General features: G+C 41.6%; 1 protein-coding gene across 3 annotated transcripts in view; it reads left to right on the top strand.

The window, feature by feature from the left end:
• Positions 1-26,203, top strand: part of SMPX (small muscle protein X-linked) — a 69,245-nt gene extending 43,042 nt beyond the window's left edge. Inside the window, exons 1-4 of one of the 3 annotated variants that reach the window (XM_030305536.2) lie at positions 3,671-3,883; positions 8,222-8,278; positions 19,824-19,910; positions 26,026-26,202. In XM_030305536.2, the coding sequence (XP_030161396.1) occupies positions 8,240-8,278; positions 19,824-19,910; positions 26,026-26,160 (261 nt within the window). In that variant the 5' untranslated portion in view covers positions 3,671-3,883; positions 8,222-8,239 and the 3' untranslated portion in view covers positions 26,161-26,202. Of the gene's footprint in view, positions 1-3,670; positions 3,884-7,854; positions 7,874-8,221; positions 8,279-19,823; positions 19,911-26,025 lie in introns of those variants that run through there. The other 2 variants (XM_030305538.1, XM_030305537.1) reach the window with 2 other exon arrangements.
• Positions 26,204-26,956: the final 753 nt, after the last annotated feature.

Below are 26,956 nucleotides of genomic sequence, written 5' to 3'. Positions count from 1 at the left end.
TCTTAGTCATATGACTTTACCTTTTTCAAGGTGTTTTTTATAAAGGTGTCATTTATAAAATGGAGATTTTCTTATTTCTCCTTTGCAACCATGAGATATAATTACAGCTAACAAAATGTAAGGGGAAATCTGCTGGGGCTTCTGGGAGAGTTTCTTTCTTGAGAAGAGGAAAGCTCTTTTTCCCACCATCCCTGCTTTTCCTTCTTGTTTGGATGTTAGTGGAAGATCCTGATTCTTGGAGCTGTGGCAGCCATTTTGAGAACATGAGGTAAGAAGCATGAAGATGAAAAGCTGACTTGTTGAGAGTGGCAGATTAAAGAACTAGAAATTGCCTGGGGTTTTTCAACTTCATAAAATTTCTGAACCAATCTGGAACTACCTCCCTGCAGGTTTCTAGACTTGTGAAATGACTAAATACTGATTGAACCACTGCTACTCAGGTATTCCATTACTTGCAGCCTTGTCTCTGTGTCTGGATTTGAGACAATCCAAATCAAGACAAAGAGGTTCACTGGAGTTTCATATTGTGGCAGGGGTGGAGGGGACCTTCAGAAATAACCAGAACCAAGAATTCAGACCTCCTTAGAGAGTGCCAAATCTATTTCTCCAACTCTAGTTTTTAAAATGTCAGGGTTCTGGGGTTCCTGGGGGGCTCAATCAGTTGAGTGTCTAACTTCAGCTCAGGTCATGATGTCACACTTCATGGGTTCGAGCCCCATGTTAGACTCCCTGCTGTCAGTATCCGAGTCTGCTTCAGATACTCTGTCTCCTTCTTTCTCTGCACCTCCCCTGATTGCATTCTCTTTCAAAAATAAATAAGCATTAAAAAAACCTTTAAAATCCCAGGGTTCTAATTGCCCCCACCCTGAGTCCGTCACTCAACTTCTGGCCAGGGGCAAGGTCATCTATCATTGGGGTTCACACCTGTGGATGAGGTTCTTTCCCGAGGGGGTATAGCAGTGAGCTGAAGAGCCCTCCCAGGTGTGGTCTCCCAGAAGCACCAAGAAGCCAAATACTTATCTTTGACCTCTTACCACAGCCCCTTGAAATTTCTACTACTGTTGTCACTTTGTCAGTTTAAGGAACCTATATAACAGAAGAAGCCCCAGGCACACAGTAACACGTAACTGGATTGGTGAGTGACAATTACCAAGTGGATGGGCACAACATGAGTCTATTTCTTACTGGGAGGATACAAATGAAAGGAGAGGGAAAAGAAACAGTCTTTAAGTATGGGTAATTCTGCTGGGGACCTCTGGGAAACTGTAGATCACACTGAGGAATCATTCCACCGGAAGACAAGGAGGTGGAGCATTTACCACCATTCCCATTACTTGAGGTTTGTCCCTAGGGTGTCTGCTCCCTGGCACTATAGGTCATGCCTGCAGCACACCCAGGAAACCTGTCTTGGAGACAGAGAGAGCCCTAATGCAGAGAGGCAGAGAGATTCAGGCTTTTGAGGTGTGAGGCTGACAGCGTACTGGGAAATGTCTACAGCTCCAGAGAAGCTCAGGAGGGCACAGGTGATATTGAGAAAGGCATCAACAGTATCTGCCACACCCCCTCTTGGCTGAAACTGGTTCACTTTGGGTTTCTGTCACTTATGACCAAAGGAGTCCTGATAATGCAGCTCGCTTCAGTTCTTCCACAGAAGCAGCCATGCCTAAGTCGGGCCAGGCCTGTGTACAAGACACTGCTGCTGGGAGCACTTTCCTTGACATATATAACACCACTGGCTACTGAGGGGTCACTGAAGGCAAAAGGACTGTGGCAGAATTGATGTACCAACTGCAGGGCAAGGGGTCAAGAATGGCTCACTGTTTTATTTGTCCAAGGAGTGATGCAACCTACTGTTTGGTGAAGAGCTCTAGACACATAAAAGTAGCCAAACATGTAGAGAAATAGTAAGGTGCTGAGTGTATTCTGTTCTCCAGTGATAAATAACTCACTTTTTGTGCCACATGATCTCAAAGCATGATGCTTAAACTGAAGTTTAAAGATTCTTTTAAACAGCACATGAATGGAATGGAAAGGTGAGCTGCAAACTGAGATGAACTGCAATTATCTGCTGGCCTTCTAGCTACAGAAAGTTTGTTTTCTTTTTACCAACCTGAAAACAAGCTAGTTGCTTCTGTGTGGAATGCATTCAGCTGCAGGGAACAGAAATGTGACTTCAGGGGCTCATATGAACAGGACCTTCTTTTCCTCATGTGATGAGAGAACTGGGCGGGGATGGTGGCTGGCGGTAGCTCATTGGCTGACTACACTGCCAGGGACTCATACCTTCATATAGTGGATGAATTATAAGTGTGCTTGCTCTGTTTGATCCTTCTACTGAAGGGAGCCTCTGTGTAAAGTTCCAGAGACCGAAGAAACAAAGTAAATCAACGGATTAATAAAAGTAGTGTTGGGGTGCCTGAGTGGCTCAGTCAGTTGAACTTCAGACTTTGGCTCAGGTCATGGTCTTGTGGTTCGTGGGTTCGAGCCCTGCATTGGGATCCCTGCTGTCAGCCTGTTGGCGAGGAGACTGCTTCGGATCCTCTGTCCTCCTCTCTCTCTCTTCCCCTCCCCTGCTTAGTCTCTCTCCAAAAATAAATAAAAAACATTTAAAAATGAAAAAAAAATGTTAAAATGATGAGCACGAGAAAGAAAATCCAATCCCCCTCAACCCCCAAAACCATACAAAACGAAAATAATGAGCATGTGTCTTAGATTTGGTAGTGTTCTGTTTAAAATGTGTTTTGCCTCCTACCTGGTCCTGTCCCCTGTCATACTTAAAACAGATATTTCCTCTTTGTTTTGTTTTGTGCTGTTGTCTCGTATGGTCTGTGATCAAAGTCATTGTCACCAGTAGAGGCTGTAGAGCACAGAAGGCAAGGACTTAGCCTTGGCACCAAATCTGAGTTGATTGATCTGGGACCATTTATGACCTACAGAAAGGGTGATGTCTTTTTTTTTAAATTTTTAATGTTTATTTTTGAGAGAGAGAGAGAGGGAGAGAGAGAGAGAGAGAGAGAGAGAACATGAGCAGGGGAGGGGCAGACAGGAAGACACAGAATTTGAAGTAGGTTCCAGGCTCTGAGCTGTCAGCACAGAGCCTGACACAGGGCTCGAACTCACAGACTGTGAGATCATGACCTGAGCCAAAGTTGGATGCTTAACCGACTGAGCCACCCAGGCACCCCAGAAAGGGTGATGTCTTATAGTTCAACATAATATTATAATTATCATCATTTAGTGGCCATTTATTGAGTACTGATCATGAAAGAAATTTAACAGCTCCTCAGTGACCAAGCTAGGACTTAAACACTGCTGCATGTCTGTGCCCCTGATAGGCAGCTTGGTGCCATGCTGCTTCTCTCTAATTTTTATTTTTATTGAACACCCCTCATCTTCTGGCCTCTGGGTGATAATGCTAAAGATAGAAACTTTTCCTACTTTTTGAACTTCCCTGTATCCCCTCAGAACATGTGAGAAAGTGCTGCCAGCATCTTCTGGAAGATTAGGAGGGCAGTAAGATTCCATAGCCACCTTCCGGCTGACATTTGAGCCCTGCTTTCAGCACGGTCAAGCCTTTTGGAGGAAGCCAGTATATGGTTTGTATCAAACTCTATATTTAGGAAGAACAACTGTGAGCTATGACAGGAATTCTCTTTAACACTTAGCCTGAAACCGAGTTTCCCTCTAGCCCCGAGCGGGGAGCAGCTCTCAGTACTGAGTGAGGCACCGAACACTTGAGCTATTTCAGCCACATGCAAAGCATCGGAATTGAGATCACAGCTCAGAGGACACCAGGCGTCCCTTCCACCTTCTGAGGAGACTTGTATTCTTGCATCTGGCTGCTTGGGACTTTCCTTAGGCAGTAAACAAATACATAAAGCAGGTAAGCAAGAGGACCCAGCTCAGGGAGCTGGGGATTTCTGAAGGAGATTTCCTTGATACCTAACTTGAAGTGACTACTTAGAACTTTGTAGGCTTGTGACTAGTGGATGTAGCTTCCGTGTAAATTCACTGTTCAGTGCTATTGTTGCTGATCCTGTTTTATAAGTTGTGTGTGTGTGTGGGAGGGAGCTATTTGAAAGAATATTGAACTAAAACTAGTTTTCACCGATGGTGCCATTACAAAAATTTCCACAGTCCAGATAGGATGACTGTGATCCTGAACATCATGTCATTTTCATTCTTATGGCCAGGATTACAGTCAGTCAGCTGCAGAGTGATTCAGGCTGTAAGCCTAGAAATAATCAGGAGAATTTGCAGCAGAGGAAACCTGTAATGCTAGCTCTCTGATTTACCTAAATGCAAACGATTGCCGGAGTTGTTGCACAGTACAAGTTTAAAATGCTTTGCCCCTCTCCCTAAGCACCGGGCTTGGCCCCAATGATAAAGTTCTATCAACGTACGGATCGATTAACATTCCAAAGGCATCTTTTTGAAAGCGCCACTTTGGTCAGGTGTTCCCGGTGCCCAGCAGGGTGGAGGGCAGCACTTGTCTGTCTCTGTGGGCACCAGGTTCTGAGACATGGCAACGATGAGAGTGTCTCTTGCCTCTCGGCATATTTCAGGCAAAGTGAATAAGGAGTTAGTCAGTTCAGACAGCTGAACATCTTTCTACACTCTTCTCAGGGATTATTTTTAGCTGCGGGACAGAAGATAATTCCCTGTGAGAGTGAGCTTCAGCCATTTAGTAGACCTTGAAAAAGAACAAACAAAGCCCCTTCTATCCAGATATTGATTTATTTTACTCTGAATCCCTTCTTATTAAATTAGTGATATTAATGTTGACAAATTTTTAGTAAGTGTAAGAGTCTTATTTAGAAGTCAGATATTAGGTGCTGCCCAATCAAAACATCAGCAGAGGTATATTGTATATGACTCAGCATACAGACCGTTAAAGTTCCCCCACTGACTTGCAGATCTTCCAGGAAAACCCAACTGTGCTAAGCTGGCAAGCATTTCCATTATAGTATAGGCTTTGTAAAAGTCAATATGTCTTGTCAAACTTTCCGTGTTCCCAAATTTTAGCCAGAACCAGGAGACACAGTAATAGAGTGCTTTAAAGAGTACCTCTTTAGATGAAAAGCTGGGGCCAGCTGTGAGTAGACTTGTGTGTCTAAGGCATAGCTTTCTTTTTTGTTGGTGAGATGAGGCGTGCAGATAAAGAAGGAAGGTGCATTCTACACTGCATCCCTAACGGAGGTGAATGCAGGGCCAGGGAAACAGCCAGGGAACACTGTCTATTTTTATTCATCAGCGTGCTTTGCCCTGATTTCTCTGCAAATAATGAGGACAGTGGGAATGGCTTGCAGGACTGATTTACACAAATGTTATATAGCCTGTTTTCAAGGAATGAGAGCTGGGATCTGACCAATTTTCTAAAGATGTTTCTATTGCAGATTGACATATATGTTAAGAAGAAATTCATATGTAAATGAGATTATACAGAGGCTATATAGGAGACAAGGCCCAAGATAGATCTATCTTTTAGTCTCAGAGGTCCACAAGAAACAAAGCAATCCGATAGTTTAGTGAAAAAAAACAAAATCAGCCTAATTAAAAAAAAAAATCAATGTCATATAAATAATACAATCATTCATTGCCTAATTTTTTTTTACATTTCAACATGCTATTGTAATAAGAAAAGAAATTTCCTACTTCTCATGTTTCAAATCAATGTACAGTAACTTTTTAAAAGTTTCAAGTGATATTGGTTAGACTGTAGCTGTACACATAGAGAAAACTATATGCGGAGATGTTTAAAGTCCTGTGAGAACTATTGCTTTGCATGACTTCTAATAGCTTTTGAGGAATAGAGACATTAAATATTAAACTACTAAGCTTTTCCTTTTGGAATTGAACTATGTATCCTAGATCCAAAAATTAAAAAGCCTTCATTGAATCTTTGACACTGTAGGAAAGACAGAAATCTATATGAAACATGTCATAGAGAAAAATGCATTCCTAATTGTTCAATTTCTTGTTGCTTTTTAATTTTTTAACCAAAATGAAAATAATTCTAACTAGACTCTTCCGGATGGAGGCCATATATCTATGTATTACCAAAACATTCAGGTGAAACTTTAAAAAATCTCATTGTTTTCATGTATGTGACTCCAAAGACTTATATTTGGATTAGAGATTTAAAAAATTATGTAATTGTTTGACTTCATATAATAGAACCTAAGACTTTGAAAATCTAAAAGAACATGTTTTTCAGAGTTCTCAGCTCTTTTTTCTTTACAAGTGGTGGAGGCGTCACTACATCAATTCCTTTTTTTTTAATTTTTTAAAAATGTTTTTATTATTTATTTTTGAGACAGAGAGAGAGCATGAGTGGGGGAGGGGCAGAGACAGAGAGGGACACAGAATCTGAGGCAGGCTGCAGGCTCTGAGCTGTCAGCACAGAGCCCAATGTGGGGCTCAAACTCATGGAGTGTGAGATCATGACCTGAGCCGAAGTTGGATGCTCAACCCACTGAGCCACCCAGGCGCCCCACATGAATTCTTTTTTTAAAATGTGTACTTATTTTGAGAGGGAGAGAGCATGAGTGGAGGAGGGGCAGACAGAGAGGAGAGAGAATCCCAAGCAGGCTCCACACTGTCAGCGCAGAGCCCGACATGGGGCTCAATCTCACCAACCGTGAGATCAGGACCTGAACTGAGATCAAGAGTCGAACACTCAACCGACTGAGCCACCGAGGCACCCCCACCAATTCTTTCTCCATACTTGAAGCTGTAGATCAGGAAAGTACAGAAAAGTCACTAGCTGTGGACAGTGGCAATAAAACAATAAATATTTGCATCAAGCTTAAGTGTTCACAAGGTAGTTTGGGGAACATTATGTCATTTTGATTCTTACCACAGCCTGTGAATCAGTTAAAAATTGAGGAAGAGGATAGGGGCCTATAAATGTTGAGTGACACAGGCCAGGTTGCACAGAACTTGTAGGAAATGCCCACGCTGCTGTCTGTGTTCATTTATTCACAGGTTAGCACGTGCATTTACACCAGTCAGTAGAGGAATGTCACTCAACCCATTTTATACTTTGGGTTTAAGTAGCAGTATGTTTTTCATTCACTCAATTTTCACCTTTTTCCACTGGGCCTGTCAACATTTAATAGACCTAGCTATGACACTACTTAGACTTGCGATAACATGCCAGAGCTGGGCTGTTCCCTGTCCCCCTAGCGCCAGGAAAACCTTGGCCACTAGTCACTGTGCTCTAAGCCAGGTCTCCTGATCTGAAAGAAAGCACAAGTCCTTTGGGAAGGAAGCACTGCTACATCTTGGGGAAATGATATAGTCATGTAAGTCCTATTTGCCTTCTGAGGCTATTTTGTTAAGAGAAGAGACGACACGGCCACCTGGGTGGCTCACTCCGACTCTTGATTTCGGCATTGGTCATGATCTTGAGGTTCATGGGACTGAGCCCTCCATCGGGCTCTGCCCTGTCAGTGCGGAGTCTGCTTGGGATCCTCTCTCTCCCTCTCTCTCTTCCCCTACTCTGCTCGTGCTCTCTCTCTCTCCCTGCCCCCCCCAATATAAGTAAATTAACATGAAAAAACATTAAAAAAAAAAAGAAGACAGGTGAGGCTTATGGCTGCCTGTGTTTACAGAGCCTGGGGTCTGCACACTGTGTGGGGAGAGGTGGCCCCATCCTCACAGCGTCTCCCAGGGCTGTGCACAGTGAACACAGACAATGTGCACAGTGAGCCGAGGGCGTCACAGGAGTGAGAACGTAGTTGAGGCCATTTCTATTTGGGTGTTCGTGGAGAGGAGGAGCTCCCAGTGGACTGACACACAGCCCCGGCAACAGCTCATTCAGATCACAAGTTCAGTTTCAGGCGGAGAGCTTCTGAGGCCCCCAACAAAGGTGTTTTTTTCCCACAACCTCTTTGCTTTGCTGCTCTTGGCAGTGGGGGCAGGAGGGCAGGGAAGGAGATGATAGAGCCTTTCAAGTTTCTGATTGCCTATCATTCGATCAGGGGCAAGGCGTCTCAGCATTTCTCCTCCTGAATGATTTATCCGGGCGCTCTAGTGTTCCCTCTCCCCAAGGCATTAGGAAGGAGAGTCTCTCAGTAACTTCGGAAACTGAGACGGAAAGAATATATGGCCAGTGAAAGGGGTGACTGCCCAGTTGAATCATGAGTTAAGTTCTAATTTATCAAGACTGAGAATCTCAATGCCGCCACCTTTAACAGTTTCTCACTTGTTTTTTTAGGGATAAGACCCCGTGAATATGTCGAAACAGCCGGTTTCCAATGTCAGAGCCATCCAGGTAAGTAGGCATATTTCTGTTTTAACATCAGCTCTGTGACACCTAGCCTGTTTGCTTAATAACTCAGACCTTTTGTGATTGTTCACCCCTAACTTGGTAATTAATTTCAAGAAAAGCGCGACTCATAGGGCACAAATGAGACAGGATATAAGGCTGGTAAGGTACGACTGAGGAGGGAGAAGCTATTTTTGCTCAATTGTGCTCAATTGTAAGACAAAGTTATAACTAAGAATCAAATGATTGCCTACCAAAAAATGCAGTGTTTATTTTTTGGACGTTTTTCAATCTATATGTTTTTGACATGCTCATGATAGCCATTAACAAAAATCAATTTCCATTTTTATATCCAATTAAATTTGCTGCCCCATGTGTTTAGAATACATCCTTTCCTGTCAAGTGTTATTCCCAAGGTTTGGGTATTTATCTTGTAAAGTCTGTATGCTATTATGTCTCCTCCTGTCTTCCCAGCAAACAAATTCTTTGGTTGTTTCCAATGACTTAAGAGTCACCCCAAAAAGGGGAGGGGGAAACAGGCATTTTGGAACACAAATACAATTACGAAGGTAACTTTCAATATTGTTTTTACTCAATACTTAATTTTTTATTTTTTTGAGGTTTCTGGGTTTAACTCTCAAATGGCTCCCACACTGTGATGCTGGGCACACTGCTTTAGTATAAATTTCCATCTTTCTCTTCCATCAACATGGAGTCATCTGTGCTTTCTCTAAAGGAGCTTTTAAACTTTTTTTTTTCCTGGACTTTTCTGAATCCCACAGGACATGAGGCATAGTTCCTGAATATTTGGGGTCTGATGCACTGTCACAGCATAAACATAAGCGATTGACCATAGTGTGGAAGGGTGTGCATGTGGCCAGATTGTGGGGTTAGAAATCCTAGCACACACTGGTGGTACATGAGGTGGGTGGGGGGACAAATCTTCACCTGTCATGACTAATGCACAGTCTTAAGTGGATGGGCTTCTTAAGTGGAAAGATGTATTACAGCCTCTGGAAACCAGTCATAGAACAGACTACCAAGAAAGAGCCTATTGGCAAGGATCCAACTCCGCATTGCCACGTTTAGCCCTGTTGGGTCCACCTAGTGAGTGTCTGACATACCTTGAATTTATTTTGCCTCCCAGATCTGTGGGCATCCTTGAGCCTTTGAATCTTCTTTACATGAGTTTGAATCCTTAATCCATACCAGTGTGGAATCATGGGAAAATGACTTCATCTCTCTGCCTTTGTTTCCACATCTGTAAAATGGGGATAATTGTTATTACCATGTCCTCATGTCCTAGAGCTACACATACAAGTTGTTTAAACAGCATAGTAAGCCCTCATTAAGTGACAATTATCATAATAATTATCATTCAGGAATGCTCTATGTTTTTTTTTTTTTTTTTGGCTCTTATTTTGATCTTTATTCTCTCTTTAACATCCACATCTCTGGTATTTCCATATCCGTTTTCCTTAGACTTTTTATTTATTTTTTTTTATATATATGAAATTTATTGCTCTATGTTAACGTGAAGAGAAATAATACCACTTAACCACTGCATTTAAAGCTCTCAAAGTGCTAAACAGAAAATTTCCTTTTTATTTTGCAGGACAGAAAAACATAGTCTTCTCTCAGGCTGTCTTTGCTTCTCTTCCTTTTAAAGCTAAAAGTGTGTTGATTTTTCTTCCTTAGCGCTTTCTAGCTTCCCTCACATCTACACTGAAAATTCACCAGTATTTTATCTACTAATTTTGACCTTGATATATTTTTAGGTCTGTAATATTTAAAAAGCTGCTATTGACTATTCTCAGTAGCTGTTATTTTACTGCATTTAAAAAATTCCATCCACTCTACCAACAAAGGCAGTAGAGTGATTTCTTATGGATGTGGTATTGCCTCTTTCAATATACTTTATGCCACTCAAAAAGCCTAATTTAAGGCACCTTCAAATGAAATATTATTTCTTGTGGCTAAATAGGATCTGCACTATCTGATACTTTTCTATAATTTCTGCATTAACCTAAAGTAGGGTCTATTAAATAAAATATGAAAATGGTTACACTATGTAAAACGGTTTATAGTAACATTATTTAGGGTACAGTCCTGTCTGGAACAAATAGAAACCCCAAATGATAAGGGAATGCTTTTATTGTTTAAATACCACTTAAAGATCTTAAATGTTCTATTCAACACATTCTAGTTGCTTCTTCTTTTTTATTTTAAATTTAAAAAAATTTTAACATTTATTTATTATTTTTGAGAGACAGAAAGAGAGTGCGAGCAGAGGAGGGGCAGAGAGAGAGAGGGAGACACAGAATGCGAAGAAGGCTCCTGGCTCTGAGCTGTCAGTGCAAAGCCTGATGTAGGGCTTGAACTCACAAACCTCAAGATCATGACCGAGCTGAAGTTGGATACTTAACCAACTGAGGCACCCAGGCACCCCTTGAAGTTTTTTTTTTAATTTTAGAGGGAGAGACAGTGCGAGTGGGGGAGAGAGGCAGAGAGAGAGAGAGAGAGAGAGAGAGAATCTTAAGCAGGCTCCATGCTCAGTGTGGAGCCCAATGTGGGGCTTGATCCTACAACCCTGGGATCATGACCTGAATTGAAATCAAGAGTAAGACACTCAACCGACTGAGCCACCCAGGTGCTCTGCTTCTCCTTTTTATCAGGATCTTATTTCCAATTCAACTGTCATTTCCTGGTTATACAATTTGTGACAGGAACTGTGCAAAGTGCAGGCCATGCAGAGATGAACTGATATCCGATTCCTCTCTTTGAGGAGCTCATAATCTCCAGGCCTTACTAGCTGTGTGACTTTGGGCAAGTTGTTCATCCTCTTTGTGCCTTGGTTTCCTTATCTATCAAGTGGGGAATTAATAACAGTACTGTTCTCATAGGTTTGCTCAGAGAGTTAAGTGAATTAATACATGTAAATACTCCGGCCAGTATCTGGCTTATTATAATTGCTTAATCAATATTAGCCATTATCATCAATCATCATCATCATCATTATCATCATCATCATATCACCACCATCATCTAGTTCAACAGTTCCCAAAGTCTGTCTCTTAGAATACTAGTTTTATGGATGCTTTTTGTTAATTAAAGGATTCCATGATAAAATGTTTGGGAAATACTACATTAAGCAAAGTTGAATAGGATCTTTACTGCACAATTTTTCAGAGTCTGTAACTTGGTAATGGCTTCATGTATTTCCAAGAAAATGATGATGTATGCAAAGTTTTATACATATTGGACCTTTAATTTTTTATTATATTTTTAAAATGTTTGTTTATTTATTTAGAGAAAAAGCATGAGTGGGGGAGAGGCAGAGAGAGAGGGAGAGAGAGAATCCCAAGAAGGCTCCATGCTGTCAGTGCAAAGCCTAATGTGGGGCTCAATCTCATGAACCATGAAATCATGACCTGAGCCAAAATCAAGAGTCCGATGCTCAACCAACTGAGCCACCCAGGAATCCCTAAATATACTGGACCTTTTAAATGAGTATTTTGCAGGATAGTATTTTGCAGCACAAACTTCTAAAAAATAATGTCTTAGATCTCTATTTTGTCTGGATTGAGCAACTTAAGCCACTGTCAGCTATACTTACAACAGGTGGGCATTTAGATAGTTGAACTATTGCATCTGTGTGCATCAGACATGTTAAGGATTGTTATAATGAATAAAATAATGAATAGCAAGGCCCTGGTTTATAGCACACAATTCCTTAAAAGATCTCTCTCCTTTTAATTTTTTTTAATGTTTATTTTTGAGGGGGGGGAGGGTCAGAGAGCAAGGGAGACAGAGAATCTGAAGCAGGCTCTGCATTGTCAGTGCAAAGCCCAATGTGGGGCTTGAACCCATGAACCATGAAATCAGGACCTGAGCTGAAGTTGGATGCTCAACCGATGGAGCTACCCAGGTGCCCCAAGAGAAGTCTCTTTTAACTCTCCAGGTAGTACATGGAATGGCCTTGGTTTCTTTTCAGCTGGTTCCATCTCTCCCATGCCCCAGATTAATAAGGGAGGCCAGAACTAGGCCTAACCTCTGAGGACATGGACAGTTGTCTTTCATATCCACATTGAAAAGGTGGCTTTGAATTATAAGGGGATTCTATATAAGTCTGCATTACTTTTCAGTTGTATTAATGCAATCACATTTATGCCAGGGACATAAAAATATCCTGCAGGAGTCAGTTGATCCTTCCCTTGCCTGGACAGGGCCTCTGTCTCCTAAGCAGCTATAAGGCTGTATCCCAGATGTTGGCAAATGTTTTCTATAAAGGGCAAAATAGTAAATACTTCAGGATTTGCACATCATTGGGTCTCTATTCTGACTACCCAACTCTGCCATTATAGCACAAAAGCAGATATAGGCATTACATAAATGAATTGAGTGTGGCTGTGTGCCAATGCAACTTTATTTATAAAAACAGGTGGCAGGTTGGATTTGGTCCATGGGCCATAGTTTGCTGACCTTGGTTCTGTACTCTCCAGGCTGCTTGTTAAACCCCATTGTTGACGGGGATGGAGTTGCAACCAAGGTAACATCAGCACACTCAGCATAGTGGGTCTGGTCCCTTCAGATGAAAGAATTTGAGATGACAGGTGGGGAAAGCTAGAGCTGGTGGGAAATCCAGTCCTATCGGTGATCTGCTCAGCAAGTCTCTCTAATGAGACCAAGTGACACTGGCCACTGGCAGCACCTGCCTGTCCTTCCCCTTCCTTCTGAACACACTCCCTTTGGAAATCACCATGGGCCTCAGCTCACCCAGAGCCAATGTTCTCTGGGTCGTCACTGGCTTTTATCTCCACCATTGATCAAAGTGAGCTGAGTTTTATGTGTCCTTTCTCATGAGATCAGAGAGCTTCATGGTTGAATGGAAAAGAGTCCTGTGCCCTACTCGTAGCTCTGCTCTGTGACCTCACCCCCCCCCCCACCGGTCCTCATGCTATGCCAAAGGAGGGTGTTGCATTATATGGGCTCCCAGCCTCTGTGCAGCTTCTAATAGTCTATGAACTTCCTGAGAATAACTTCTAAGGTTTCTTATTAGGATGATAATAATAGTCACAGTTTATTAAGGATTTACTATATACTTGGCATAGTACAGTGAGATCCCCATGGATTATGATGGAAGGTTTAGAGAAGTGAAAGAACTCACACAGGATCACGCAGCTTGTAAGTAGGAGAGTCAGGACCTGAACTCAAGTCATGTGATCCCAAAGCCCATGTGTGGAAGCTCTCTGCAACATGCTTTTGTCTCATTACTTACCAGCCCAACCCTGGCACAGAGAGTGAGAATGGAGGGGTGGGTGGGACCATCTAAAGGGTAATCATAAGCACCAAGGCTACCTCAGGGGACAATTGCCATTTTATGGATGCCAGGTCCTGCCTTTTAAAGAGCTCAAGTGACATTCAGGAATAGTTTCAGCATTTTAGGGAAGAAGCTAATAGCATACCCTGATTAAAGTCATCTTAAACATTAGTTGGCTAGGAGTGAAAAGTACAAAGTGACTCGGTGACACACATGGTCTCAAAGTACAAACAGCCATGGCCACTGCATTACCACCTCTCTGCTTAATTGACTTAACTAAGCTGCTTGTAAAACAAAACCTAACTCTTTTATTATATATTTTAAAGGAATGATTATATGAATGCTGCATCATTAGTGAGTGTGTGGCTTCTTATGGGAACTTGTCTGTTGCTACCCAACCCATGTGTAGAACAGAATATCATGATGCCCCAAGCTTTAATATTTTTTTACCTTCACCACTGGTTATCATTGCTCTTTCACTCCTCATCGCCCAGGGAATAAAGGCTTCATGGAAGAAAAAAACAACCCAACAAAAGTCTTTACAGACAGGTGTCAGGGACTCTGTTTCCTGACTAGGATTTCTAGTTTAAAAAGTATTACAGGTACATGACAGTCCTTGGCACAAGGGAGTAAACTATAACCACCCATATTCTGTCCATTAACCAAATACAGTGGTTAAAGCTACAAATAATATGATACATATCTTCCTTTAATATTTTATTTAAATTTAAAAGTAAAAATGAACCTTCATTTGCCACTTGTTTTAATGTATAATCAAGGCCTTTTCTTTGATCATGGATCTACTATTTCTTCTTTTTTTTTGCTTTTATTTTTTAAATTTTATTATTTTTTTAATTTTATTTTTTAAAATTTATATCCAAATTAGCTAGCATATAGTGCAACATTGATTTCAGGAGTAGATTCCTTAATGCTCCTTACCCATTTAGCCCATCCCCCCTCCCACACCCCCTCCAGTAACCCTCTGTTTGTTCTCCATATTTATGAGTCTCTTCTGTTTTGTCCCCCCTCCCTGTTTTTATATTATTTTTGTTTTCCTTCCCTTATGTCCATCTGTTTTGTCTCTTAAAGTCTTCATATGAGTGAAGTCATATGATTTTTGTCTTTCTCTGACTGACTCATTTCATTTAGCATAATACCCTCCAGTTCCATCCACATAGCTGCAAATGGCAAGATTTCATTCTTTTTGATTCCATGAACATGCTAGAAATCTCAAAATGTCATATCCTGCTCCATTCAGAGAGGCCCAGGACACTAAGAATATGAAAGTGCAGAAAGAAATACTGCAAAATGCAGCCCTGTGGGGTTTCCTCTGCCTGTCCCCTGGGAGGATGATGTGGTGGGGTGGCTATAGATTCTGGCAGGAGTGGCTAGAGACCTTTGAAAACTAAAGATAGAATCAGTAGTGGTCATCTGAAACAAATATGCAGTGAGAGGAAACTCCAAAAGCTTCAGCACTAAAAGGAGAAACAGAGTGGGGACCAACAGAGAGGGGTAGATAGCAGAACAATGGCTATGGAAAGCAAAGTGGATAGGGATTGTCAGTACCCAGTGTCAGGCAGCTATCAAAATCCAACCCTCTGAGGAAAGAAGATGTCACTCCATTGTAAGTCACATATGAGTGGCTGTGGAGGGAATACTGTTTCCAGAATCCTCAGGCTCAAAACCTGGAGCCAAGCAGGAAAACAGTACAAATAATTAAGGGAGTAGTGGAATTAACTTACAGGGAATTCTTTCTACTTTTCTTCACCTGGTGAGATCAAGTGTAGTATTCATTTCACATCAGATAGGTCTATTATCAGGGAACTGTATCCTGTTCTGGCAAGAGATGATCTAGTAGATTTTTTTCCATTCCAAACTTCAAGGATGTAACAAATTATGTATAGTTTGGGAAAGCGATGCGCTAGGCTTGCTGTATCGGGGGGCATATTTAAAAATGTGTAGGATGAATAAATGTCAATGAGGGAAAAGAAATGCAAGAGAATGTGTTACAAAAGGAAAAAACAAAAGCCTGCTTCCTTTGCATTTATACAGAATCTGTATAGAGAAGGAAGTCCAACCCTTATAGAAAAAACAAAGTCTAATAACATCAATGATATGGAGTCAACTCAACATACAGAAAGTCTAACATCAGTGACTTGGACAGACTCCATTTGCTTTCACAAAAATGTACCTCATACTAGAAATCTATTTTGAATAGCAAATACCATACCCAACTTGCAGATGGAAAAATTAATCATTGAGAAAGTATTTTATTTGTGTTGAAACAGAATGAGTCGGTGAAAAACAAGAATATGACACAATTCTCTGGCTGATGAAATGAAAAAGACAGCTAAGGTCTACATATTTCTATCAAATTCAAGTTACAAGGAATTTTTCTTATGGCTATAATTCAGTGTATAATTTGTCACTCAAATATCACCACCCTACAATTACATTAATGAAACATCTCTAATCATTTACAAAGCACTCTTCTGACACTCCCTTCAGGTGTATGTTCATGACTGGATAATTGACGCATTCTTGGGCTGCTTTGGATGCTGTCTATACCTGCTGTCAAAAAACCCATTTAGGTTCCTGGTTTTTTGAGTGACGCCTTAAAGATTAAAAAGTATCAAGTCAGCAAGTTAATGGCTCATTTTTCAATGTGGCCTTTCTTTGACACCTATTTTTGAATTATCCACTTTGCACGCCCATTTTCCATGGCCATTTTCAAAGTGGAAGCCTGCAATTTTTGTACCAGTTTAGAGAATTTTAGAGTGGTTAGAGCTCATTCTGGCCAAGTAAAAAGAGCTCTTTGGACAGGGCTTGAGAGAGTGAAACTGTCTGTCCCTAAGGTGAGGTGGCTCTGATTTGGAATCCTGGCTTTTCCTCAGACTGTTTGTGTGACCTTGAGCAAATCCTCTAACTTCTTTGAGGCTAAGTTTCTTCATCAGTGAAACAAAGGTGATAGTCTGAACTCAGAAGTTTGTTGTGAGGATTTAGGACCTAGGCTGAATTGGGGCTTGGGGGTGGCTAAAATAGCGTGTAGTGAACGGTGCGTGCGGGGAGGGGTTACTGTCCCCAACATCACACCAGGTTAAGGTGAAGGCCAGTCTCAGGCCCAACTCTGCCACATGTATGGGCATTTGTTAAACACACATTTGTTAGCAAGCAGGCATGAAACCATCCAGGCAGGCTGTCTGTGAGCTCCACGAAGCCTTAGCTCTTTTCGCTTTACGTACTCCAAGTGACTGTCACCTCACATAAAAGACTCATGTTGGAAATCCTCATTATTGATGGCTTGAGACAGGCCATTTAGGGATCACTCGTTGAGCTCTGTCTCTAAAGATGCAATCTACAGGCTATCAGGTTCTTACATTCTGTTCAGCAGGGTGGGGATTGTCTCTAAAATATTTTAACCAATCTACATACCCTAACCTCTAATTTCATCAGTAAGAGCCATTTGTAAAGCTCATGCCTCTTATTTCTGACATTTCTTCAAACATCAAAACCTCAGGTGTTGGTGGACATATGACTAACAGAAAGACTTGGGGTAGCAATCATGGGAATGTGGTCTTAGTGATATTCTACCATCCAACCACCACCCTATGAGGATGAACTCTCAGAGCAATAGAATTCTCTAGAGCTGTAGTTTAAACCAAACTGAACATATAAAATATCACATGGTCTATGCTAGTTTAAAGTAAATGACAGATGACTTAACAATGGGAAGAGCAAACGTTTGAAATACATGTCAGTACTCATCCACTTAGGGATGATCTCTATCAAGGGTTGTCAGATTGGGCCCAACACATTTGAAAGAACCTGTCATGGCCCAGGGTTTGGGGGAATCAGATAGGGTTCTGGGCTCCCTACTACCTTAGCCAGAGCAGCTCTACCTCCACCTAGTTTGCATTTTAGATGTTCTCACAATACTTTACTTAAAGAAGGGTTCCATAGCTGAAAGGTTTGAAAACCACTGATGAAGCCTAATGTTCATATTACAAATGGGAAAGATGAGACCCAGAACAGTTGTCACTTTTTCAAGTACAGAGAATCTGTAACAACTCCTTGCAGTGGGCTCTTTTCACTAGCATAAGCCACCTGTTTACCATGGAGAGGCTACATGCGTTGCTAAAATTAAACTCTAAGCAGGAAAAGGTGGTTTCCCATAGCATGTGCGTTACCAAATACATTACCCTGGATGACCTTTATGTGTTCCTTTACTGAAAACTACAACCTACTGTAGAGTATACACACTTCATTAAATAGGTTAGTTCAGCAATCAAGTCTTTCAGAAACTATGTTAACTTCAACTCACTATTAGGAAGACATCCTCTGTAGATACTCAATAAATGGGTCAGGGTAGTGATGATATAATAAAACTTTTAACCAGTTAACCTTCTCCCCAAAAGTCCCTATATTGACTTTTCCCTTTTTTCATTCAAACTGTAGAAATGGAGATAGATATTGGTTCAATGTGGATAAACTTCTTCAGGTCTTAAATTGTTTAGATCTTATTTCAGGACCCTAATGATATTTCATCCGATCTAAGACACTATCAATTGTAAAATACCATTATTTTATGTCCTGCTAAAAAAGAAAACAAATGTGCCAATTAAATATTTAAGAAACCACTGGTTATAAGACACATTTTGATTTTGGGGGTATTAAAAGAGGTGCATCTTGGAATTCATGAAGTATGCTACCACATTTGCCACTGCATAAGACATATTTTCCCCCTTGTCATATGCTCCTCCCTCCTCCCACTCTAGGCCACTGATATTTCCAATAAACAGAGGAATAGCATAGAAGGTTCAGCCTTAGGCTTTTAGAGGAAATGGCTTTCTCTAAGATTGTGTTGCATTTATATTTTGACATATATAGTACACACTGATCAAAAATACTTCTTGGCTTGGTGGCCCTAGGAATGGTGATTTACCTCTCTTGATACCCGCCACAAACCTTTGGATCTGTTTCCTTTCTGTGGGATCAGCATTATTCTAGTACAAAAGGAAGTTTTAAAGACCCTAGGGGGAAAACGTCACTTCCTTCTCTTGGGAGAACACAGATCTGCCATGTTCCCTGAACATGGACCCTGTATATTTCCTGTGTCTTGAGTTGAACATTCCCCTAGTAACAGAGCTCACATCAGGCATTTCCAAATGGACCTTACCACACTTTCTAGTAATTTTGTTGGATGTGGTACCCAAATTGTCCAAACTGTATCATAAGGTAGTAAAATATTTTGTTTCCTTCGCTCAGGCATCACTTTGATGCATAACATCAAAGTGCAATTTCAACTTTTCAAGTCCACGTATCCAGTTACTCATAAGGCAACACTTTATCTTAAGTGGAAAAAATTAGGTTCTATCTTAACAAAGAAGTTTTAATGCTTGTTTTATGTGAGTGATGCTCCTGGTTGGTCTGCATTAAACATTCTTGCCTTTTGATATCAGATGAAATATGGGTAAAATTAAAATTTACAAATTCTTTCCCCCAGATTCAAATTACTGTGTCAGTATATATTCCTCACATAATTTAACATTTAGCCTATTTCATGTTTACTAGAAGATGCTTTATGTTTACTGGGGATGGAGATTAGCGTGTTATCTTAATGAAGGACAAGAATCTCTGAAGTGTGATACCAGGGAACTTGGCTTTCCATCACTCTCCTTATGTGCTGACCCACACAGTGGTGTGCGGGGGAGAAGGTAGAGGAGTGTCAATCACAGATACCACAGAAGTGCCAGGACAGCCATAGGACATTACAGAAAGGAGGAAGGGGTTCAGGAGGTGTGAGTGCACCCCTCCTAGGGTGAATCTGAAGGAACCTGAAGGAGGGGCTAAGGTGGGATGGCTTCTGAGGATGCTGTTTCCTCCTTTCCTATCATTATGTGTTCCTTTTTCATATGAGGGAGAGGAAAATGTAAAGTGCCACAGGAGGGCAACAGCCAGAACAAACTGTCTTGAAATTCTTCTATCCATTAGGGAATCGTGAAATCACTGCACAGACCTAAAGATGAGTACCAGAAATCTGTAATAAATGGAAGTCAAATTTCCCTTTGCATATTTTTGTACTGTCATTATTGCAATTTTCTTGAGGAAAAAAGATTTAAAGATGTACTTTTTGGATGCGTTTTTTATCACAGTGATTACGGTCTCCAAGTGTCAATGCAAGTTCCTACTTTTTTTTTTTTGAGTTAAATCTTCCCTGCTTTTTTCTTTTAGGCAAATATCAACATCCCCATGGGAGCCTTTCGGCCGGGAGCTGGGCAACCCCCCAGAAGAAAAGAGTGTACTCCAGAAATGGAGGAGGTGAGGAAAACTTAGTGGCAGAGCTCAGCCCTTTCTCCTCCAGACTCCTGACTAGAGTGGGGCACAGCCAAGGCGAGTGTCAGCTCTCCAGGACAAGGGAGGCATGAATGGATGTGGGTCAAGGAGTCATCACAAAGTACATACATTTCTTTGAGCCTCTTGCTCACTTAGCCATGGAACACACTGCTCCTTACTTCTCTTTAGCCCTTTAAGGGCTTGGCACAGTTACTTGAAGATGCTGAGTTTAACATGTTGTTTGTTGATTGTGTGTGTGTGTGTGTGTGTGTGTGTGTGTGTGTGGTGGGGGGAGCATAGCCTCTCACATGCTTTTGGTCTGGCAACAGTCACTAGCTCGGTAAGGTCTCACTTGGAACTTATTCTGAACCGAGCAAGATGTATTTAGTACAGCTTCTGATGAGTGACAAACCCCAGTGGGAGCATAGGTAATAAGCACATTAAATTACTTGTGATTCAAACAAAAAGCCCCAATCTCTGTGTATTTCCTTTGAAAAGAGGACTTTGCAAGGGAGTCTATCAATTTCCGTCTTTTTTTCCTCCCTCTAATTCTTTACCTTTCCTCTGAATTCAGATGCCCACTTGGCTGAAATGAAGGCTAAAATTCATAACAAGTGCATTAAATAGAGAAGGGTGCCTTCCTCAAGGTCTGTATTTCTTCTCCAACTGTGACTTTTCTGATGAAATTTGGAAGGTCTAATTCTGAAAAAAAATGCAGGTTTTGGAGCATGTCATTAGCAGAAGACAAGGAAAGTGGAATTCAACAAAGCCATAGGGCATAGCCAACTGTATTTTATCTTTCTAAAAAGACTTATTTTTGAACTTTTGTAGGTGACCTTTTTGGTATTTGCCCCCAAAGAACACCTATCACCATTTCAAAGTTTCCTAATAAAACTTTGGTTGTCCCTCATCTAACCTTTCTCCTCCCCCTCCCCCCGCCCCCCGTAAATAATTCCTGATATGGTCCCGAGTTAGTAGTTCCAGCCTCCTATCATTAGAAAGGTAAGTTTTCAAAGAAGGAGATGGGAGTATTTGAGTGATATCACCAAGTTCTGGAATTTCAGCCACTAGGTCACCTTTGATGAATAAAAAGTTTGAACTACAAGTTGAAAAAAACCCAGCACTACCCTGTTCTTATGGTACATAATCTCAAACTCTGATGCTACTGACTTGGCTATCCAGTTAACTCATAATCATGGGCTCTCCCTCTGGGACTTTGGTCAAGTATTTCTGAGCCTATGTCTGCCAAATATGATCCACTCTTTTCCTCAGAGGGTTGCTGAGAGGAGTCGGTGACATAATGGACACAGCACAGCCTACCAACCATTCAATAAATGATTGTTCATCATTTGATCTAATTATCCAATTTTCCTGAAGGACTCCTAGGCCTATTATTTTGCATATTGTAAGAAAAAGGCATGGAGAGGTTGAAGAGAGGGCAGTGGAACTCTTCCCACACTTGCATGTATCTGTAATTAGGTTTTCTTCCTGTGTTTCCCTAAACCGTGTCTGTCACTACCATGGCAGTCATTCAGAAGGTGGCTTGACCCTTTTCCTCACTAAACTGATGTATGTAACAGTGGTTTTAGAGGTTTGCATCTCATCTTCCCCTATGGTACAGATGACCTTCAGTTCTCTGTACAACTGGTACTTTCCTCCTCACAAGTGTCCCAGTTAGGGGGTTGGGAAAACATTTTGCTCTCACTCTTGTCCCCAGTCTGATGGTTCCAGCACATTCTAAAATAGACAAGAACTGATACAGCCTGTTTGTGAACACTTACTTTATGACCAGCCACATGTACAAATGGCTAATCAATATTCTTCACAGGATGGAGGGAGTGAGGTATCCACAGAGATCCAGAGACCCCAGAAGTGTTTCTGGAACTGAGGTATATCTTTCTCATGGGCTATATCCCAGCTCATGGGCTGGGAGGGTGGAGCTGAGAATGGTATTCCATTACTGTATGAGCAGAAATGAGCTCTCAGGACTTGTGGGATCTTAGGTAGGGGGAGGATCTGATGACTCAAGGCCTGGGCTGGACCTTAGAGTAAGTTTCTCATGGAAACAACATTGCAAGGGGAGCAGTTAGGCAGCTTGGCTTGGCTACAAGGTGAGTTAAGTAGGATTTTGTGGGTCTGCCACCTTTTGTCGTATAGTTTGAAGGCAAAAATGGAATCTGAATTAAGGGGTGCCTGGTGGTTCAGTTGGTTGAGTGTCCCACTCTTGATTTCAGCTCAGGTCACGATCTCATGGTTCATGGGATGGAATCCCGAGTTACGCTCCACGCTGACAGCATGGAGCCTGCTTGGGATTCTCTAACTGCCCTGTGCATACACATGTGTTCTCTCTCTCTTAATAAATAAATAAATAAATACACAGATAAATAGATAAATAAATAAATAACTCATACAACCACACTTTTAAAAAATTACCTAATTTGCAAACCTGGAAATGCTTACTTACCTAGTTTTGGGATTTGTTGCCTAGCCTTGCATTAAGATAAGCACTGTATAAAATGGAGATCATAACATACCATCCCTGAACACAACAGGCCACCTCTATCACAGCCAGTAGCTCCCCCATCTCATGCGTGAAGAGGCTGTATCCCAGTAGGAAGCCAGGACCAGCCTTTGGCCCAATGACAAGGCCTGCGAGTGCTGGCTGGGTCTCCAGCCCACCTATGGTCTCTGGGAGCCCTTTGCTTTGCTCACAGAGCTGGAGTACACCCTCCGTCTGCCCAGCCCAGCCAGAGTTTGGCATGTGCCTGACACAGAGGCCTTGCAGCCAAATCCTAATAAATAAGGCCAATCTTTTGGATAAGACAAGGCAGCTGCTTGTTTAAAGCAATTTGAAGGGTACTGACAAGGCTCCACTCTGCTTCCCAAATCTCTCTTTTGACTGTAATTCCATCATTATTAAGCCAGAAAAGAGCATGTTGGTACTTTCTGTTAATTATTTCCCTCTCCACCTTGTCCCTTTACAAGATGCAAACACACTACTTAATTCTGGTCTCACACTTCCTAGCCATGAGACTATGGGCAATTTTCTTACTCCTTCCCTCCCTGCCTTAGGCCTCAGTTTCCTCAACTATAAAACAGGGATAATAGTAATAGCAAATGTATAGGGTTGGTGTGAGGATTAAATGAGTTAGCGTATGTAACTTAAAATAGCTAGCATTGTGTTTGCTGTTATTAGTAAGTCCTCAGTGTCTAAGCATGAATGAGCACATCAGACTGTATTGCCCCACAGAGATGAGGTTAGGGGAAAACTCAATAGAGTGGTAGTAAAGAGGGAAATGAAGGCAAGATAGCTGGAAAATGGTTCACCATTTTGCCAAATTTTACAAATACTCTATAACCCCCCCCCCACCCCAGGGGAACATTTCCCTTGACAACAGCCATTCCTGACACTGGTAAAGGTGCAGGGGCTGATAAACCTTCTCTCAAGCTCTCTTTATCTCAATAAAAGAATATCTTTCATGTCCCTTCTCAGTTCAAATATCTACATACAAAAGAAAAAAAAGTACCACATATCAGCCAGATCGAGCCATCTGGAACCTTGCTTGTTCATGTCTTTATTTATTATAATTCTTACAATAAATTTATAGAAGAAATGGAATCGATTCCCAATTTTTTAAAAGATGAGAGAAGATTCCGTTAAGAATATGTACCACCATTAACCCCTTCCTGAGTCAATGTCATATCTACTTATTGAATATATCCACTTATAATTTCTATTATATGTGACCATACCAAATCAAGTGCTGAAAGTCTTACCTTATTAAAAAAACACAGTGCACTGAGGTTTTAATAACTTGAAAGTGACTAATATTAAATATTATCATCCTTTTTTCTGTGTATGTTCACATAAGTCTTTGCACATAGACATAACTATACACATTGGCTTTACATATTAAATGTGCCAACAGAGCGCATTTTGATATTACAAACACAGTGAAGGTGACATACCCAGGAACTTAACAGAAATAATTGGAAACATTTTTCTTCTTCATGCTTCTTTATTAAGATCTACCCACCTAACCATCATCAGAACATTCATAAGTGAGGAAACATTTTTCATTTCACTGCTGCACATATTAAAAAACCCCATTTTATAGCCTTGTTTAAAATCTCTTTCCAAAAGTCTAGGAAAGAACATTTTGGAATACATGGTCCTCCAGGTGGATGTTTAATAGTTTTGATTATTGCTTCTAAATCGCCATTTATAAATGGTGAATGTGTGCGCATGACAAAAGGAAGCTGATTCTATGACTGTGTACATCAGCCTGAGGAAACACTATTTGCCAGATATTTACAACAGGCACAGTCTACACTGAATTACTTTATCATTTTGTGTGGGTTACATCTTAGCTATTTCATCAGTACTGTGCCAAGGTTCAAAGAAAATGACTATAGGAAAAAATTATCAGCCCTTCATAGAAGAACAGTAGATGTACAATGTTTTATATTTGTACTTACCCCTCAAATAGGCAATTCTATAAAGGATATGCCTACAAAATAATTGGTTTGAGGTTGGGAATCTTGAACAGTCTCTTCCCTTTCCCTTTAGGTTCTAGACAATTTGAGAACTAGACGTAGGAGCCAGATGGGGGCAAAGAACAGCATTAGCTTTAATACCCAAGTCACATCGCTGCCTGATTAGGTTGGCAACAAGTATGGGCTTAGGGCTTGAACCAGAGGCAAATGTGCATTGTTTTACTCCTTTTCCCTAGAACTGTATCATTCATTCAGTTGTTGGCTGAGCAGATGAAGCCCTGCCAGTCCCACATTGTGACCATGTAACAGTGGGTCCTCCAAGGAGCAGACAACGGTGGGCTGAGATGTGGAAAATATTTACTGGGGAAACCATTTGTAAGGAAAAATGGGAAGGTGGTCAGACCATGATGTGGGTGAAGAAGAGTGGGACAGAGAGTTGGAGCGAAACCTCTTAGATCTCACTGCTGTTCTAAGGACAATTCTATAGCCGCAGTTCCTCCTCAAAGAGTCTTGTCTCCCAGGAATGGGCTGGCCTTAGGATCCTGTGGCACTCAGTCATTGGCCACGAGCAGCCGTGGGAAGTGTGACCTCAGCGTGGTGCGGCAGGTGGGTTGCAGGGTGAGGCAGCTGGGACTGTTATTGAATTACCCTCCTGGCAGAAAGCTGATCCGACAGGCGTGCTCTCATGGCTGCCACAGTGATCAAATGTTCCTCCAACACCTTCCTTCCAGGGCTGGAGAATATGCTCCCCATGTCTAGCATAGGCGTCTAGCTAACAAGCAATTTCTTCTGCAGTAATGACTTTGGAGTTCTAGGAGCCACACACAGCAACTGATCTTATTGTTTTCGTCACTGTTAATATGTATGTTTGGTGTATGTACACAGAGGCATATATTTGTCATTATGGTACATTCTTGGGATTAACGAACTAAACAAAAATCGGCAAGCATGTCGTCTATACCAGGCTCTGGAGGAGCCACAAAGAAAAGTATAGAATGTGGTCCTGCCTTAAAGCTGCAACAACATAAAAACATTAAATAATAAGGAATTTAAAATAGTTCCCAAAGCAGGAAGAGAGAAGTGGGCCTCCTCTTGCCCCATACTGTCCCACCCACATTCGAGAAGGTTTTGCTTATGTCAGTGTCAGTTTGTTTATGCTTCCAGGAGACGTTGTTGGAACAAAGGCTGACAGCTACTGCATCCCAAACAAAAAAAAATGTTAAACTCCTGGACGAAGTCATTGCTAGAGCCAACCATGCACAAACATTCTACAAATCTCTGCTGTTCAGGCATATTAGGATCCTAAGATACGAAATTAAATTTGATCTCATAAGGTGCTTCTCTTGGAAACACAAATCCTAACTAGTCATAATTTTTGTTAGTTATCAGACATTGAACAGTACTCTTGTGTTTTCTAAGTCATGTGGAAGTTACTTGTTTTCTTCTTCCAACTTTATTCCATATTCCTCCACAGACTTCAGGAGATCTTCTTGGGACTCTGAGGGTGTCTCAACAGCACAGGAATGCGGCTAGAATTATCCTTTGACAGAGAGACCAAATGCCTTTTTCAGTGAGCTGATCTCTTTCTCTTTTTTCTCTTCAGGGTGCTCCTCCCACCTCAGATGAGGAGAAGAAGCCAATTCCAGGAGTGAAGAAATTTCCAGGACCTGCGGTCAACCTATCAGAGATCCAGAATATTAAAAGTGAACTGAAGTATGTCCCCAAAGCTGAGCAGTAGTTGAAAGAAGGTGAGTGAAAAATTATTTCCTTCCTCTTAAAAAGACCACTGTAAAATGGATGAAGGAAGTTTTCCACAGGAGTCTGGAATTCCAGAAGCATTGATTAAGCGCCAGGTCCTTCAGTTTAGAGTGGTTTTTATCGTGCAGAGGTTTTCTGGGAAAGCAAAGCTTTGTGGCCATTGAGGATGTCTGCCTGCCAACCCCTTTCTTAGTTGGGGGAGGACAAGGTTGGGGGAGGGGAGATGCTTGGGAGGAGGCCTTGAGGAGCTTTTGATTGTGGAGTCCAGGGAGCCCTCCCTCATTCCATGCCTCAGTTTCCCCACCCAGATGCCACAAAGAGTGATGAGCAAGTCCTGAGGAGGGGATAAGAAGAGCAAGGTGCTGAGGAGGTCTGGAAGTGTAAAGGGGGCAGGGACCAGTTTAGGTCTTGAAACCAGTAACCCAGATGTGTGCAAAGCGGACCAAGAGGACCCAGTGATGACTCAAAATGTGCATGAGGGAAGGGTAGGCGCAAAACTGTACCTGCCATCCTCCCGAAGAGGCAGTGCAGGCAGGGCCTGTGACCTTATTTTCATTTTAACTGAATCTGCTCAATGATGACACTTTGGTGAGGGCTCCGCCCTGCCCTCCATCTGCAGACCCGACACATGCGGACCCGCCTGCGAATTCTGCCACCAGGGGGCGTATGGAACCGGCCTGGCCTTCCTTTCCAACTCTCCTGTGAAAGCCTGAGAGCAAATCTACTTTGTCTAACATTACTGAATCCTGCCGTGCACAGTTTGTTCCATTCCTTAA

Source organism: Lynx canadensis, chromosome X (assembly GCF_007474595.2).
Source record: "Lynx canadensis isolate LIC74 chromosome X, mLynCan4.pri.v2, whole genome shotgun sequence".
Classification (NCBI taxonomy): Eukaryota; Metazoa; Chordata; class Mammalia; order Carnivora; family Felidae; genus Lynx; species Lynx canadensis.
This window is presented reverse-complemented; position numbering and strand designations above follow the sequence as displayed.